This window comes from Cherax quadricarinatus, chromosome 16, assembly GCF_038502225.1.
Source record: "Cherax quadricarinatus isolate ZL_2023a chromosome 16, ASM3850222v1, whole genome shotgun sequence".
Taxonomy (NCBI): Eukaryota; Metazoa; Arthropoda; class Malacostraca; order Decapoda; family Parastacidae; genus Cherax; species Cherax quadricarinatus.
The window spans coordinates 11074400-11093847 of record NC_091307.1 but is presented as its reverse complement, the minus strand read 5'-3'; the positions used below and the strand labels follow the sequence as shown (position 1 = coordinate 11093847).

Sequence of the window (19448 nt, the reverse complement as noted above, 5' to 3'; positions counted from 1 at the left end):
GTAATGCTTAAACTTACCTTAAATATGCCTTGATATTGAGTACTTAAGGTCTAACACAATACAAATAATGTTTAATATTGAAAAATTATATGCTTGTAGGATAGTCAATTATAAAGCATGTATCTCTTTAAAATGTGTGATATGCACTGTTTCTTAGTAGATGAAACTTCAAAGAAGGAAAGAGAAAAGGGGTTAGCTGATTATATATTTTTTATGACAAGAGGAGCTTTGCAGAGCATGCAACTTTTTACCAGAATAGACACCTAGATTTATAGAAAATCTCTTTATGAACCCTTTCTCTTCATATATTTTATAACAACATGAACTGCCTTTGTAGAATGTTATAGTACTATTGCCAGTGGCCAAATAACTAGAAAACATTTAAATTAGATTATTAGGCAATGGTGTCATTTTTAAGATAGCTGCCATTTTGTAAAGGCATAAGGAGAAAAAATAACCTGCAAAATAAACATTACTCTCCTCCAAATTTTAAAACTATTTTGTCAAAACATTTCAAACTTTCACATAAAATAGTAAATAAGCATTATAAAAAATATATTTTCCTCAAGGAAATATATCTACCTGTAATTAAAATGTTATGTAACGTCATTTGTACACATTAGGTAAAAATAGTATGTAAGGGGAAATTACACATAATATCCAGTAAAAATTACCTTAATACTGTAAGAAGTAACAAGTAAAATATTTCTTTTGGTTAAGGTATGTTGCATAACCAAGGAAAGCTTACGCTCTGATGACACTAATAATTAGTAGGATATAAATCAAACAAATGTGAACAACAATCATATGAGCATGTATGCTAGTGTTTCATTTCTTTATAACTTTTATATGTAACAGTTCAATAATGCCTTATTTGAGTATAAATAGTGAAATATAACAAGTAAAATCCCTTAAGGTAACAGCAGTAATTTACCTGTATAGTTTTAATTCAAGTTATCTTTCCATAAACTTAAAACAAAAAATTCTTGCGATTGTTTTGAATACACTGATATTTCTTGGACAGTACACTTAAGACAGAATTCTGTTTAGTTTATAGGAAATGAGGAAATGTTTAATACATCGCTTCAATGGAGTTAGTAGACCGTGGCTTCTTGATTTTCTCCATGTTCTTTGTGATCATGTCATGGAGTGTGGCATAGTGGTTTCGTATCTCAGACAGAGTAATGCGTAAAGACAGATATTCCTTTTCATCTAACTCCACTACAGTTCGGCGGTAATCATCAATATGAGGATACTTGGCAACCTAAAATGAAAAAAAAAAGAAAATTATTAATGAAACTCTGCTTTCCGAATTTTGCATAAAGTTCTTAACTAGTCATAGAGGTTTGCTTTTCTATACATAATACAGTATTATAGAGTATTAGATGGGATAAAAGCTAAAAAAAAAAAACATACAATGTATTAATAACATTAACATGGCCATAACTCTCATATACCAACTGAAACCTAGAAAGAGTGATAACCTAACCTGATGAACTATAACAAAGAGTGTTTGATCATCAGCTGTATGTTTAAAATGTATGTCAACGATCCTCAGCCCACTTTTTTCTACAGTCAGTCACTCATTTAAAATCCAAAGGTAAAAAAAATTGTAAAATCATACTCTCTGTATCTCTCACTCATGAAATATTTCACATAATCTGAACAACTTATTTTTTGCAGAACCCAGTTTGGAAGCTCTTCCTTAGGGAACTGGCATCTCCAAGTATGCTCTTTAAGTTGGACTACAGAATGCGTAATGAGGTAGGATTCTTAGTCACTGGGAGCAGTACTGACCTTCACCTCAGCAAGATCATTACAGAATTTTCATTCCCTAGTTTGAATACACGATAAATGACTTGACAGACTGAACTGAGAACTATATGAACATGTTCATAGACTACACAAAAATCCTATGGCAGATAAGCAATAAAAATGTTTATGCATCCTTGCATGAACATCTGGACAGATTGAACAGGCTGAGTATGAACTGGATGAAAGCATTTAATGTGGATAAATGTCAAACAATAGAAATATGAATAAATATTGTTTAATAAAATATTATAGACATAAAACACAGAGGGGGCTTATGAGTCAGCATTAAAAAAAATAAAAATTGTGACTAAGATCACATGAATGATACTGATTAACTGTAAAATAAAGCTTATATGGGAAGCTCTGAAGTTGTTCAAAACACATGACAGACTGAAATTAGACTATACAACCAAATTTGCAATATACAGTGGAACCTCAAAAATCGAACGTATCACATATCGAACATTTTGAAAATAGGACCAGTTTTTCGGACAAACTGTGTCCCTATTATCGAATGCGCCCCTATTTTCGGACCGCTGGGTACGGGACCTGTCTGCCGCCCGCTCTATCCGCGTCCCCGCGCAGGCGCCGGGTTCTATCCTGTCAAAGAAAGAACAAATCAAGGAAGCTGATGTTGCGAAAGGTGTTAATATAGGGAGTGGATGAGGTGCCTTCTTCAAAGATTAAGGAGATTTGTGCCAAGTGGAATGATGTCCAAATGTTTGTGCAGAAGTACCACCTTGAGCAAGATGAAACAAGCAATCTTTGCAACAAGTTCAGTGACAGAACCATGTCCCATTTTAGGGAAATGTTAAAGAGGCGCCAGAAACAGAGGACTGTGGACAGTTATTTTGTGAGACAGGGGTCCAGTGACTCTCAAGCTGGTCCTAGTGGCATTAAAAGACAGAGAAGGGAAGTAACCCCAGAGAGGGCTTTACCTGATGTCCTCATGGAAAAGGATTCTCCTTCCAAACACTAACCTCAACTCCCTCTCTCCTCCTCCCTATCTTCCAGATGCCATCACCAATCTTCAATAAAGGTAAGTAAAAATGTTATTTTATATGTATTACTATACATAATTAAAAACTATAGTATTTGTTGTATGTAAAACTGTAATTAATCTCTATAAAATGTATTTTTTGTGTGAATATTTTTGGGTTTCTGGAACGGATTAATTGTATTTCCATTATTTCTTATGGAAAATATTGCTTCGAATTTCAGACTTTTCGAATTTAGAACTAGCTCCTGGAACGGATTAAGTTCGATTTTTGAGGTTTCACTGTACAACAATGATAGGGCATCTTCACCCAAAAAACAAGGATAAACTATTGCAAGTTCAAACTTAATGCACAGTAGCTCCTAGGGTAAAAGGAAAAAATGTGAGTTACAAAGAAAGTTTGAAATTTTGATAAAACTCCTAGTGAGCAAAATATTGCTTAAATAAATATCCAAGCGTTGCAAGTACAGTAGGACTTCACTTATACGGCAGGTTAGGTTCCAGGCTACTGCCAGAAAGCGGAATCGCAGGAAAGCAGAACGCCATGTTTTTCCATTTATAAATGCATATAAATCCAGATAACAAGTTTACATTAACATATGTTAAGCTTGCAACAGAACTAGGCATTAAAAAACAATAAAAAGTAAAATACACACACACAGTACACTTATTACTTTTTTTTTTTTAACAAGTCGGCTGTCTCCCACTGTTTTTGCAGAGGTGCTCAGAATACAATTTAGGAGTATATATGTATAAAGATACACAACATATCCCTCCAAACTGCCAATATCCTGAACCCCTCCTTTAGAGTGCAGGCATTGTACTTCCCATTTCCAGAACTCAAGTCCAGCTATGTAAATTAACCGGTTTCCCTGAATCCCTTCACTAAATATTACCCTGCTCACACTCCAACAGCTCGTCAGGTCCCAAATACCATTCGTCTCCATTCACTCCTATCTAACATGCTCACGCACGTTTCCTGGAAGTCCAAGCCCCTCGCCCACATAACCTCCTTTACCCTCTCCCTCCAACCCTTTCGAGGATGATCCATTACTTATCTCAAAATATTTGTAGTCTTAATGTAAGGCGAGAGGTGAATAATATTTATTGTAAGAAGTCAGGTGCGGTAGGTATGGTAGCCCTCCTGGCCAACCCACCCACACGTAATATACTGTTTAAAGCGCCCTAGTGATAAAATGCATATACAGTACACTCATTACTTCCCTTCAAATATTTGTACATAGTCTTAATGGTCTAAATGTAGGGTGAGAGGTGAAAAGTATATATTTGTAGGAAGTCAGGTGTGGGAGGTATGGTAGCCTGCCTGACCAACCCACCCACACACAATATACTATGAGATTTAAAGCACCCTAGTGATAAAATGCATATACAGTACACTCATTATTTACCTTAAAATATTTGTAGCCTTAATGTAAGGTGAGAGGTGAGTAAACGAGATAATGAATAAATGAGAGAGAGAGAACAAGTAAATGAGAGAGGACAGAGCCGCAGAGTATGTAAACAGACGAACCTGTCTGTTTATGGTTCGTACATGTTCAGCAACTTATGGTATATTTTTGTACGCCTTTTAATACAGCAGACCCTCCCTTTCCATTGACCTCTGCTTTCGTTCATTTCAGTTTTGGCCAATTTTCTCTGTAAAAATATTGGCTCAGTTTTTGTTGCGTTACTCTGTTCTCGTCGGTGGTACAGTAAAAATATTGGCGGCTCAGTTGTCATTGCTCTCCTTCGTTCTTGTTGGTGGTACAGTAGAGATCTGAGTGTGCTGCTCACACAACCTCCCACACACTCATCCTGAGGCAGTATCACTTTGTTTATGGTTGAGTGAACATTACTCTGCGAGCCGACATGAATTATTTCGTAATAATTTGTGGTTTCTTGCACTTGTTTATTCTATTTGACTGCTAAATAAGCCACCATGGGCCCAAACAAAGCTTCTACTGCCAGTCCTTTGGTAAAGAAGGTAAGAAACACGAAAGAATTAAAGGAAAAGTTTGTAGAAAAATAAAAGTGGTGGTACAGGATGGTAGTGGTTGTGATGGTGGTAGAGGGTGGTAATGATGGTGGTAGAGGGTGATAGTGATGGTGGTAAAGGGTGGTAGCAGTTGTGATGGTGGTAGTGGTTGTAATGGTGGTAGAGGGTGGTAGCAGTTGTGATGGTGGTAGAGGGTGGTAGCAGTTGTGATGGTGGTAGAGGGTGGTAGCAGCTGTGATGGTGGTAGAGGGTGGTAGCAGCTGTGATGGTGGTAGAGGGTGGTAGCAGTTGTGATGGTGGTAGAGGGTGGTAGCAGTTGTGATGATGACAGGTGGTAGTGGTTGTGATGGTGGTAGAGGGTGATTGTGATGGTGGTAGAAGGTGATAGTGATGGTGGTAGTAGTAGTGATGGTGGTAGAGGGTGGTAGCAGTTGTGAAGGTGGTTGATAGTGGTAGAGGGTGGTAGTGATGGTGGTAGAGGGTGGTAGTGATGGTAGTAGAGGGTGGTAGTGATTGTGGTAGGGGGTAGAGCTACAAGAGCTCTCTTTATGGAAGGGGATTCCCCTTCCAAACAATAGTTTAACTTCTCCATCCTCTCCCCTCCTCCTGTCTTCCATACACCAACAAGAGTTTTCAATAAAGGTAAGTGTCATATTATTATTGTTTAATACTCGATTTCTCATTCGTTTGTGTGAATAGTGTTGGTGGTCTCTGCTGCTGCCTTCACTACCACTAATATGTACAGCTTCTCTCAGTGGCCCTTATAAACCCAACAATATCACCACCATTTATTCCTCACATATGTAATGACATATTTTATTCATTCCAGAGTATATGTCATGTTTCTATGTTATTAATATTGTTTATGTCATATTAGATGAATTGTGATAGGTAAATAAGCCGTGGAATATAGTTTTTCTCTATAAAATGTATTTTTTTTTATACTTATGGATGTCTGAAATGGATTAATTGGATTTACATTATTTCTTATGTTGAAAATGGTTTCAGCTTTAGTCAATTTCACATTTCGTTGGACTCTCTGGAACGTATTAAGAATGAAAAGGGAGGGTCCACTGTAGTGGTATTCTGGGTTTCTTAGTCTTATTTGATAGAATGTAAGATATATTACAGAAACAGAGATGATTTTGATTGGTTTCAGGACTGAAAGTAGCTTGAAACTGAGTTCAAAGTAGCAGATATTTTGATTTTTGCCGATATTCCAGAGTACACAAATGAAGCCACTTGTCCGATAGGCATCCAACTAGCCAGTCTAATGCGAATTTAGGAATGCACCGACGTTATTTATACAATTATTACAATAATGCAGTGGTCTGCACAACACTAAATCTTCTATTTTTTTGTGTGAATAAAAATTCAAAATGGAAAGCAAGCGTAATAAAAGATGAGCCTAGAGACATGACTAAGGAACAGAGGAAATGTTTTCATTATTTATTCTGGACCCTAGTTTTAAACTGGCAATTTTTTAATTTTGTGTGAAACTGGCCAAATTACCAATTTCTCATCACTTTAATGGGTAGTTGAAATAGGTAAATGGGCAGTTTCTTGTACTCAACTGACAGAAGGAATGCTAGTGAAACAGCTATGAGTTTGGTCAATTGGAACAATGGAATTGGTCAAACATAGGGCACACAAAGTGGGGGAAATTTCCAATGTGTAAATATGACAGGTAGATTAAATAACTTTAAGTACTCCAATAAGGTTGACAAAATACAAAGAAAGAATTCTGAAAATCTACATACATTTTCATCAGATTTCTAAATTAGAAATCAATTATGAAAATAAATATCTGAAGAATTTCCAGAGAGCTTGAGTGTCAGACAACAAACGTGTAATACGTACTGTAATTTTTTTTTTTTTAACACGTGGGCCGTCTCCCACCGAGGCAGGTGACTCAAAAAGGAAGGAAATCCCCAAAAAGAAAGAAAATCCCCAAAAAGAAAGAAAATAGTTTTATCATTCAAAACTTTCACCTCATTCATACATAATCACTGTCTTTGCAGAGGCGCTCAGATACGACAGTTTAGAAATCTCTCCAAACTGCCAATATCCCAAACCCCTCCTTTAAAGTGCTGGGATTGGATTTCCCATTTCCAGGGCTCAACTCTGGCTAACCAGTTTCCCTGAATACCTTCACAAAATATTACCCTGCTCACACTCCAACAGCTCATCAGGTCCCAAAAACCATTCATCTCCATTCACTATCTAACACGCTCATGCACGCTTCTTGGAAGTCCAAAACCCTCACCCACAAAACCTCCTTTACTCCCTCCCTTCAAGGATGACCCCTACCCTGCCTTCCTTCCCCAACAGATTTATATGCTCTCCAAGTCATTCTACTTTGACCCATTCTCTTTAAATGACCAAACCACCTCAACAACCCCTCTTCAGCCCTTTGACTAATACTTTTAGTAACTCCACACCTCCTCCTAATTTCCACACTCCAATTTTTTTTTATTATTATTATCATCATACTGGCCGATTCCCACCAAGGCAGGGTGGCCCGAAAAAGAAAAACTTTCACCATCATTCACTCCATCACTGTCTTGCCAGAAGAGTGCTTTACACTACAGTTTTTAAACTGCAACATTAACACCCCTCCTTCAGAGTGCAGGCACTGTACTTCCCATCTCCAGGACTCAAGCCCGGCCTGCCGGTTTCCCTGAACCCCTTCATAAATATTACTTTGCTCACACTCCAACAGCACGTCAAGTATTAAAAACCATTTGTCTCCATTCACTCCTATCAAACACACTCACGCATGCCTGCTGGAAGTCCAAGCCCCTAGCACACAAAACCTCCTTTACCCCCTCCCTCCAACCTTTCCTAGGCCGACCCCTACCCCACCTTCCTTCCACTACAGACTGATACACTCATGAAGTCATTCTGTTTCGCTCCATTCTCTCTACATGTCCGAACCACCTCAACAACCCTTCCTCAGCCCTCTGGACAACAGTTTTGGTAATCCCGCACCTCCTCCTAACTTCCAAACTACGAATTCTCTGCATTATATTCACACCACACATTGCCTTCAAACATGACATCTCCACTGCCTCCAGCCTTCTCCTCACTGCAACATTCATCACCCATGCTTCACACACACATAAGAGCATTGGTAAAACTATACTCTCATACATTCCCCTCTTTGCCTCCAAGGACAAAGTTCTTTGTATCTACAGACTCCTAAGTGCACCACTCACCCTTTTCCCCTCATCAATTCTATGATTCACCTCATCTTTCATAGACCCATCCGCTGACACGTCCACTCCCAAATATCTGAATACATTCACCTCCTCCATACTCTCTCCCTCCAATCTGATATCCAATCTTTCATCACCTAATCTTTTTGTTATCCTCATAACCTTACTCATTCCTGTATTCACTTTTAATTTTCTTCTTTTGCACACCCTACCAAATTCATCCACCAATCTGCAACTTCTCTTCAGAATCTCCCAAGAGCACAGTGTCATCAGCAAAGAGCAACTGTGACAACTCCCACTTTGTGTGTGATTCTTTTCTTTTAACCCCACACCTCTTGCCAAGACCCTCGCATTTACTTCTCTTACAACCCCATCTATAAATATATTAAACAACCACGGTGACATCACACATCCTTGTCTAAGGCCTACTTTTACTGGGAAATAATTTCCCTCTTTCCTACATACTCTAACTTGAGCCTCACTATCCTCGTAAAAACTCTTCACTGCTTTCAGTAACCTACCTCCTATACCATACACCTGCAACATCTGCCACACTGCCCCCCTATCCACCCTGTCATACGCCTTTTCCAAATCCATAAATGCCACAAAAACCTCTTTAGCCTTATCTAAATACTGTTCACTTATATGTTTCACTGTAAACACCTGGTCCACACACCCCTACCTTTCCTAAAGCCTCCTTGTTCATCTGCTATCCTATTCTCCGTCTTACTCTTAATTCTTTCAATAATAACTCTACCATACACTTTACCAGGTATACTCAACAGACTTTTTTTTTTTTTTTTTCAACAAGTTGGCCGTCTCCCACCGAGGCAGGGTGACCCAAAAAAGAAAGAAAATCCCCAAAAAGAAAATGCTTTTATCATCATTCAACACTTTCACCACACTCACACATAATCACTCTTTTTGCAGAGGTGCTCAGAATACAACAGTTTAGAAGCATATACGTATAAAGATACACAACATATCCCTCCAAACTGCCAATATCCCAAACCCCTCCTTTAAAGTGCAGGCATTGTACTTCCCATTTCCAGGACTCAAGTCCGACTATATGAAAATAACCGGTTTCCCTGAATCCCTTCACTAAATATTACCCTGCTCACACTCCAACAGATCGTCAGGGCCCAAGTACCATTCGTCTCCATTCACTCCTATCTAACACGCTCACGCACGCTTGCTGGAAGTCCAAGCCCCTTGCCCACAAAACCTCCTTTACCCCCTCTCTCCAACCCTTTCGAGGACATCTCCACTGCCTCCAACCGTCTCCTCGCTGCTGCATTTACCACCCAAGCTTCACACCCATATAAGAGTGTTGGTACTACTATACTTTCATACATTCCCTTCTTTGCCTCCATAGATAACGTTTTTTGACTCCACATATACCTCAATGCACCACTCACCTTTTTTCCCTCATCAATTCTATGATTAACCTCATCCTTCATAAATCCATCCGCCGACACGTCAACTCCCAAGTATCTGAAAACATTTGCTTCTTCCATACTCCTCCTCCCCAATTTGATATCCAATTTTTCTTTATCTAAATCATTTGATACCCTCATCACCTTACTCTTTTCTATGTTCACTTTCAACTTTCTACCTTTACACACCCTCCCTTGCAACTTTTCTTTAGAATCTCCCATAAGCATAGTATCATCAGCAAAAAGTAGCTGTGTCAACTCCCATTTTGCATTTGATTCCCCATAATTTAATCCCAACCCTCTCCCCAATACCTTAGCATTTACTTCTTTTACAACCCCATCTATAAATGTATTAAACAACCATGGTGACATTACAAACCCCTATCTAAGACCTACTTTTACCGGGGAGTAATCTCCCTCTCTCCTACACATCCTAACCTGAGCCTCACTATCCTCATAAAAACTCTTTACAGCATTTAGTAACTTACTACCTATTCCATACACTTGCAACATCTGCCACATTGCTACCCTATCCACTCTATCATATGCCTTTTCTAAATCCATAAATGCAATGAAAACTTCCCTACCTTTATCTAAATATACTGTTCACATACAGTATATCGTCGTTCCACACAGTTTTGAGTCGCACGTTTTGGTTATAGCACTACTGAAGATTGCGGCATATTTTTGAATAACACATTGTAAAATTAACTTAACACGGTACAGTTTGTGGGAGGGGAAAAAATTTGGAGTGCATGTCTACCCCAGACACTCCCAGCACCAACATTCCTGAAACCCCCATCCCAGCATTCATTCATATGTGTCCAGTTTCATTGTGTTAGGAACTAGCTGTGTTTGTGAATAGTGTTTTGATATTTTAATTGATATATCCTGTATCTGTCAAACAATCATGGCACCCAGTAGGCATACCAGTGTTGCTGAAAGTGGCAAGAAAAGTTTTTTTTTTATTATTAAAAAAAAAAAAAAAAAAGGTATAAGCATTTAAGTCTTAAAAGTTAACGAAGAAAATAGAGATATTCGACAAGAGATAGCCTGAGGCCTTAATGAGGCATCAGTTTGTACAATCAAGCAGAGTATAGCACTTTGTCTGGGTTTCTTGGGTTATCCTAGGTAATTTATACTATGTATACTTGTATTTATGTGTACCTGTGAGACAGAGATAGACAGACAGATAGAATGAGGGAGAAAGATAATTAGATAGAATGGAGGAGGGGAAGCAGCATCCGACCCCATTGTTTTGACAGGCCGGAGGGGGAAAGAGTAATGACCCAATATGTCACTTTGACAGCTGCTGACTCCTTGTAATTTACACTATGGACGAGGAAGAGGAGGAAGAGGAAGAAGAGGAGGAGGAGGGTGGAACACTAGTACACTGATACTGGTACACTAACATTTCTGTCTGTCTATTTGTCTGTCTGTCAAGCTCCCTGTCTATCTGTCTATCCATCTAGCTCTCTGTCTCAGAGAGCCACAAGACTGTGTCATCACTTTTACTCACATCTTCAAGCAGAGTATAGCACTTTGTCTGGATTTCTTGGGTTATCCTAGGTAATTTATACTATGTTTAAAAAGAATGAGGTAAATATATATAAGCTTGAGTGATGAATAACTGACCTCACTGACTGACTTACTGATTGACTTGACTGACTGGCTGACTTGACTGACTGACTTGACTGATTTACTAAATTACTGACTGACTTGACTGATTTTTGACTGACATGACTGCTTAAAGTTAGACTTTTTCACTGAGGAGGACCCTGACAAATCTAGAATCAGTGCTCTGAAACATTGTCTATTGCAGCTGATACCTTATCATCAGCTGTATAATATACTGCAGGGTAAAATAGCCCAGAAATCCATTACAGAATTTATGCACACTCCAGTACAACCATCGACTTCAGTACCATCCACCTCAGGCCAGTAGGGCCACAGCATAACTCTCCACTCTCTTCACAATCATCCACAAACACCAGCACCCACAATTTAAGGTAAGAAATACTATTATTTCTGTTGCACTTGTAGTCTTAAACAGTGAAAATGTAATATATCACAACAATGAACTACAATTACATATTCACTTTTATTTTTGTAAGATCTGTTGGTCTAAAAAATAGTTGTTTGACTTTTTGGGGGCTCCCAGGAACATTACCCTATTTTCCCCATAAGTTCTTCAGTTTGTCTTACACGGTTTTAACTACCACGGCGTTTTCAGGAACATAACTACCGTGTTAAACGACAGTCTACTGTATATGCTTCAATGTAAACACTTGATCTATACATCCCCTACCCTCTCTAAAGCCTCCTTGCTCATCTGCAATCTTACTCTCTGTCTTACCTCTAATTCTTTCAATAATTACCCTACTATACACTTTACCTGGAGTTTACCTGGAGAGAGTTCCGGGGGTCAACGCCCCCGCGGCCCGGTCTGTGACCAGGCCTCCTGGTGGATCAGAGCCTGATCGACCAGGCCTCCTGGTGGATCAGAGCCTGATCAACCAGGCTGTTACTGCTGGCTGCACGCAAACCAACGTACGAGCCACAGCCCGGCTGATCAGGAACCGACTTTAGGTGCTTGTCCAGTGCCAACTTGAAGACTGCCAGGGGTCTGTTGGTAATCCCCCTTATGTATGCTGGGAGGCAGTTGAACAGTCTTGGGCCCCTGACACTTATTGTATGGTCTCTTAACGTGCTAGTGACACCCCTGCTTTTCATTGGGGGGATGTTGCATCGTCTGCCAAGTCTTTTGCTTTCGTAGTGAGTGATTTTCGTGTGCAAGTTCGGTACTAGTCCCTCTAGGATTTTCCAGGTGTATATAATCATGTATCTCTCCCGCCTGCGTTCCAGGGAATACAGGTTCAGGAACCTCAAGCGCTCCCAGTAATTGAGGTGTTTTATCTCCGTTATGCGCGCCGTGAACGTTCTCTGTACATTTTCTAGGTCAGCAATTTCACCTGCCTTGAAAGGTGCTGTTAGTGTGCAGCAATATTCCAGCCTAGATAGAACAAGTGACCTGAAGAGTGTCATCATGGGCTTGGGATCCCTCGTTTTGAAGGTTCTCATTATCCATCCTGTCATTTTCCTATACTCAGTAAACTTATTCCCCTATATTTTTTACAATCTCTTTTGTCCCCTTTCCCTTTATATAAAGGAACTATAAATGCTCTCTGCCAATCCCTAAGTACCTTCCCCTCTTTCATACATTTTTTTTTTTCAACAAGTCGGCTGTCTCCCACCAACACTATATCCTCCCCTGCTCTTAACATTTCTGTCATGCTCTCATCAGTTGTAGCTGCTTTACCCCCTTTCATTCTACGTAATGCCTCAAGCACCTCCCCCACACTCACATCCTGCTCTTCTTCACTCTTAAAAGATGTTATAGCTCCCTGGCCAGTGCATAAAATTACCGCCTCCCTCTCTTCATTGACATTTAAAAGTTCCTCAAAATATTCCTGCCATCTACCCAATACCTCCAGCTCCCCATTTACTGACAAATCCATTCGTTCCCTAGGCTTTCTTAACTTGTTTATCTTACACTAAAATTTTCTTATTTTCAGCAAAATTTCTTGACAGTACCTCTCCCACTGTATCATCTGCTCTCCTTTTGCACTCTCTCAACCTTTCTTTTACTCTCCATATACTCTGCTCTTCTTATAACACTTCTGCTTTGTAAAAACCTCTCATAAGCTACCTTCTTCCCTTTTATCACATCCTTTACTTCATCATTCCACCAATCACTTCTCTTTCCTCCTGCATCCACCCTCCTATAGCCACAAACTTCTGCCCCACATTCTAATACTGCATTTTTAAAACTATCCCATCTCTCCTCAACCCCCCACTACTCATACTTGCACTAGCTCACCTTTCTGCCAATAGTTGCCTATATCTCACACTAACTTCCTCCTCCCTTAGTCTATTCATTTTCACCTCTCTCTTACTTGCTGTTGCCATTTTCCTTTTATCCCATCTACCTCTTACTCTAACTGTAGCTACAACTAAATAATGATCCAATATATCCGTTGCCCCTCTATAAACATGTACATCCTGAAGCCTACCCATCAACCTTTTATCCACCAATACATAATCTAACACACTAATTATGTGCTATATCATACCTTGTATACTTATTTGTTCTCTTTTTCATAAAATGTCTATTACTTATTACCAAACCTCTTTCTACAAATAGCTCATGAGCATTAAAGGCTCCCCATTTACCCCTTGCACCCCAAATTTACCTACTACTCCCTCCACAATATTCTTACTCACTGAGATCCCCAACCACAAGTACTCTCACTTGGTTCAAAACTCCCCATGCACTCACTCAACATTTCCCAAAATCTCTCTCTCTCCTCTCATTTTCCTGCCATAACTTATCCTTCAACATTATTGCTACTCCTCCTTTAGATCTAACTCTGTTTGAAACCCCTGACCTAATTCCATTTATTTCTCCCCACTGAAACTCTCCTACCCCCCTTCAGCTTTGCTTCACTTAAAGCCCGGACATCCAGCTTCTTTTCATTCATAACATTCACAATCATCTCTTTATCATTCGCACAACATCCACGCATATTCAAACATCCCACTTTGACGGTTTTCTTCTTTTTCTTTTTAGTAAGCTATATGGGAAAAGGGGTTACTAGCCCGTTGTTCCCGGCATTTTAGTTGACTTTTACAACACACATGGCATATGGAGGAAAGATTCTTATTCCACTTAGTCATGGATACGAATGGAAAAGCAATAAGAACAAGAACTATTAAGATAAAATCAAAGAAAACTCAGAAGATAAGTGTGTATACATAAACGTGTACATGCATGTGTTGTGTGACCTAAGTGTAAGTAGAAGTGGCAAGACGTACCTGAAATCTTGCATGTTTATGACAAAAAAAGACACCAGCAATCCTACCATCATGTAAAACAAATACACACACAGGTTTCCTTTTTACACTCACTTGGTACGAATGTAGTACCTCCCCGAGTGGTTGCTGTCTATAAACCTACTATCACAACTGCATTATTATGTATTTTAAAAGTATCAGCCACCTTTTCACTAATAACTTTAAAAGTAAAGTAAAAGGACACAAGTGCAACTAATGTGACATTTTATTGTGGCAACGTTTCGCTCTCCAGGAGCTTTGTCAAGCCGATACAAACAGTATATGGACACAGAGGGTATATAAAGGCTCAGAGTGAGGTGCAATACTAGTGAGGTACCATTTCAATGTTCACTAGTGGTAGTAGTAGTAGTAGCAGTAGTGACAATATGGTAGAGCAAATAATTCGTACATGAGTAAAAGGATATAAAAGCTATTACTTGGGTAACATAAAAATAGGTTGGACAAATATAGACTGGATAGAGAAGGCCTTTTCAGTGTTCACTCTCTGTACTGTGCTTTGTGTAGTATAACAGGAGAGACTATGTGATGGCAGGGTTTACTGTTTTCAGGAGGATTCTCGTTAAGACTTCAGAGATGGTGAAGCTGCCGTTGTTTTGTTTAATTGTATTCGAAACAGCGATCAGTGCTGATTCGAGGCACTTGCGTCTGCGGAAATTAGTTTCTTTGATCACTAATTGGGCGTCCCTGAATTTCATGAGATGATTGGTGGAATTTCGGTGTTGTACACAGGCGTTGCTCAAGTTATTGTTCCTACATGCGTAAATGTGTTCACTGAGGCGGGTGTCGAGGTTTCTTGCTGTTTCACCTACATAAATCTTGTCACAGCCTCCACAGGGTATCGTGTAAACCCCTGCATTGACTGGGTCGTGGTGCTTTGATTTTGTCCTAGTTAGACCCTTTATTGAAGTGCTAGAAGCGATGGCGACTCTGGTGTTAGCTTGTGAAAGTACTTTGGAAACGTTCAGTGCAACCTGGTTGTTGGGAAGAATTATAACTTTGTTGGGAGTGGTGTTAGTGCGTGGAGAATTAATGATCTGTAGAGCTCTTTTCTTGCAGTCTTTGATGAAAAAGGAAGGAAAATGTAACTCAGTGAAGGTCTGGTGAATGTATGTACATTCCTCGTCAAGAAACTCAGGACTACAAATTCGGTATGCTCTTAGGAAAAACCCGATGATGATGCCTCTTTTGGTCTTGGTATCTTGACTGGAATAGAAGTGTGTGAGACCATTTTTATTGGTAGGTTTCCAATAAACTTGAAATCTTAGGTTGTTGTCTACTTTGTGAATGAGGACGTCGAGGAAAGGTAGCTTGTCATTGGACTCTTCTTCTAGTGTAAACTGGATCGCCGGTTCAACTGCGTTGAGCCTTGCCTGAAGATTCCGTACATCAAAACGTTTGGGAGTTATTACGAGGACGTCGTCCACGTAACGTAACCAAGTGATGCTTGAAGGGATGATGTTTGCGAAGTGTTCGGACTCTAGGTGTTCCATGTATAAGTTGGCTAGGACGGCACTGATGGGAGACCCCAGTGCACATTACAGAGAGTGAACACTGAAAAAGGCCTTCTCTATCCAGTCTATATTTGCCCAACCTATTTTTATGTTACCCAAGTAATAGCTTTTATATCCTTTTACTCATGTACGAATTAATTGCTCTACCATATTGTCACTACTGCTACTACTACTACTACCACTAGTGAACATCGAAATGGTACCTCACTAGTATTGCACCTCACTCTGAACCTTTATATACCCTCTGTGTCCATATACTGTTTGTATCGGCTTGACAAAGCTCCTGGAGAGCGAAACGTTGCCACAATAAAATGTCACACTAGTTGCACTTGTGTCCTTTTACTTTACATATTGTCAGTAATTCTACCAACATTATTACAATAACTTTAAAAGTAGCCGATACCCACTGATATCTATATTTTGGCAAACCCTTAACATACAGCATTCATATTCTCAAAATCTGAAAGTACAGTGGAATCCTGAGTTTCGGCCATAATCCATTCCAGGAGCTAGGCCTAAAGTCGAAACGGTGTAAAGTTGAAGCAATATTTCCCATAAGAAATAATGTAAATCCAATTAATCCATTCCACCCAAAAATATTTAGAAACAAAACAATGAGAAATAAATATAAACCAGTAATTTTAATGGATAAATGAACATTTAAATCAGTATTACCTTTATTGACAACTCTTGTTGGTGTATGAGAGAGGCAGGAGAATTTGTTTGGAGGCAGGACAGGATAGTCCTTCAATATGACACTAATATCAAGTCTATGGCTTATTTATCTATCACAATTCATCTAATATGACATAATAAACAATATTAACAACATAGAAACATGACATTACACTAGAATGAATAAAATACGTCATTACGTATTGGTCTTGGGTCTTGACAAGAGGAGTGGAGTTAAAAGATAAAGAATCACACAAAGTGGGAGTTGTCACAGTTGCTCTTTGCTGATGACACTGTGCTCTTGGGAGATTCTGAAGAGAAGTTGCAGAGGTTGGTGGATGAATTTGGTAGGGTATATAAAAGAAGGAAATTAAAAGTGAATACAGGAAAGAGTAAGGTTATGAGGATAACAAAAAGATTAAGTGATGAAAGATTGGATATCAGATTGGAAGGAGAGAGTATGGAGGAGGTGAATGTATTCAGATATTTGGGAGTGAACGTGTCAGCGGATGGATCTATGAAAGATGAGGCGAGTCATAGAATTGATGAGGGGAAAAGGGTGAGCGGTGCACTTAGGAGTCTGTGGAGACAAAGAACTTTATCCTTGGAGGCAAATGGTTTTTAATACTTGACGTGCTGTTGGAGTGTGAACAAAGTAACATTTATGAAGGAATTCAGGGAAACCGGCAGGCCGGACTTGAGTCCTGGAGATGGGAAGTACAGTGCCTGCACTCTGAAGGAGGGGTGTTAATGTTGCAGTTTAAAAACTGGCAAGACAGTGATGGAGTGAATGATGGTGAAAGTTTTTCTTTTTCGGGCCACCCTGCCTTGGTGGGAATCGGCCAGTGTGTTAATAAAAAAAAAAAAAAAATTACATATGTCACGACTGGTGTTGTGTTGTGTTGTTGTTGGGTGTATAAGGGCCACTGAGAGCACAAGCATAAGCAGCAGCAGAGGCAGCGGTGTTTTCAGTCGCCCTATATACCTCAAACAACAATGGAGGAGTTAAGTTTCGTGTCGTCATTTTTTCTATCGCTTAACTTACTTGCTACACTGTTAATGCTACACTTTATCACTGGCTGGCGATATAGCCTTTATCGACTCATGCTGCTTTAGTATCGTACATATCGTAGAAACACTGAATCACTGAAGAAGGCACATTCTCCCCTCTCTCTTCCTCCTCCACTTTGGTACTTTGCTACAATTTCTTTCTTCAATTCTAATGTGTCTCTCAATTTCTTTACCAAAGGGCTGCCACTATGAAGTTTCTTTGGGCCCATGGTGGCTTATTTCAGTCACAATCAATAAACAACCACTAAACACAATGAATTTATTGTGAAATGTTTGGATGAGTGTGCAGGGTAATGTTCACTCAAGGATAAACAAAGTTAGACTGGCTCACAATGCCTGCGCAGGCAGGCTGACAGGTCTAGTATGCCAGCCGAAACACGGGGCACAGGCTGAAACTTTGGACAAAATTTAGCTGAAAAAAGCGGCTGAAACTTGAAGCGGCCGATACTCAGGGTGGCCGAAACTCTGGGTTACACTGTATTGAATATTTTATCTTTGGCTGATAGGAGGAAAAGAGAAGATATGATAAATACATATAATACAACACCATCAACAAGCAGAAAGAGGCCATAACTAAAATCAAGAAAGACTTCCTAACATTATCAACAAGCAGGGGGAGATATGTCATAGCTAAAAACATGTTAGACTTCCAAATAAATCAACAGGTAATACAAAACATTTCCTCGCAGTGGTATTACAACGGAATGGGTTACAAGTAGGTAGCAAGTGCTACAACTATAGGAATCTTCATTTTTTATATAAAACTACATACTGATGATGAGAAACAATGAGCTTTTCTCTTGAAGCCACAAACAGGAAAGTACATGGTTTGTACTTAAGTGTAATAGCCCTATGATAACTTGTAAGATATATATATACTGGGTTAAATCAATATGCAGGTCAATTGGTAAGACTATAATGACTATGCAATAAATCTTTCAACAAACCAGGGCCATATCCCACCTAGGCAGGGTGACCCAAAAGAAAAAATGAAAGTTTCTCCTTTTAAATTTAGTAATATATACAGAAGGGGTTACTGGCATTTTAGTTGCCTCTTACAACACACATGGCTTATGGAGGAAGAATTTTGTTCCACTTCCCCATGGAGATAACTAGAAATAAACAAGAACAAGAACTAGTAAGAAAATAGAAGAAAACCCAGAGGGTCTGAATATGTATATGCTTGTACATGCATTTGTAGTGTGACCTAAGTGTAAGTAGAAGTAGCAAGATGTACCTGAAATCTTGCATGTTTATGTGACAGAAAAAGAGACACCAGCAATCCTACCATCATGTAAAGCAATTACAGGCTTCTGTTTCACACTCACTTAGCAGGACGGTAGTACCTCTCTGGGTGGTTGCTGTCTACCAACCTACTACCTAGATATGCAATAAATATAATGACAAATCTTGTCCCATCATATCCTTTGTGATGCAGGACTTCAGAAGCTCTGACATAAGGCAGCATTTTTGTCAACAAAAGATAAAGTTCATGCTACTGTAATCTGTAATCAAAAATACAGGTGGGTCTTGTTTATACAGCAGGTTAGGTTCTGGGTTACTGCTGTAAAGCAAAAATTGCTGTAAAGTGAAAGCCTTATTTCAATTTCAAATATATATAATAGCCTGATAATATGTTTACACTCTCCTATATTAAGTGAGCAATAGAGCTAGGCCTAAAAAATGCATATACTGTACACACATTAAAATATTTTCATCCTTAGCTTATAGTGACTGGTGAATATATTTATTGTAGGAAGTCTGAATAAATGAAGAATGGGTATAATTGAAAACTGCTGCATTAGCAAAACACAG

General features: G+C 39.2%; 1 protein-coding gene across 1 annotated transcript in view; it reads right to left on the bottom strand.

The window, feature by feature from the left end:
• Window positions 1-795: 795 nt before the first annotated feature.
• REG (proteasome regulator gamma) overlaps window positions 796-19448 on the bottom strand; it is a 67793-nt gene continuing 49140 nt past the window's right edge. The window contains exon 6 of the mRNA XM_070085403.1: window positions 796-1264. Within this exon, the coding sequence (XP_069941504.1) occupies window positions 1073-1264 (192 nt within the window). The 3' untranslated portion in view covers window positions 796-1072. The remainder of the gene's footprint in view (window positions 1265-19448) is intronic.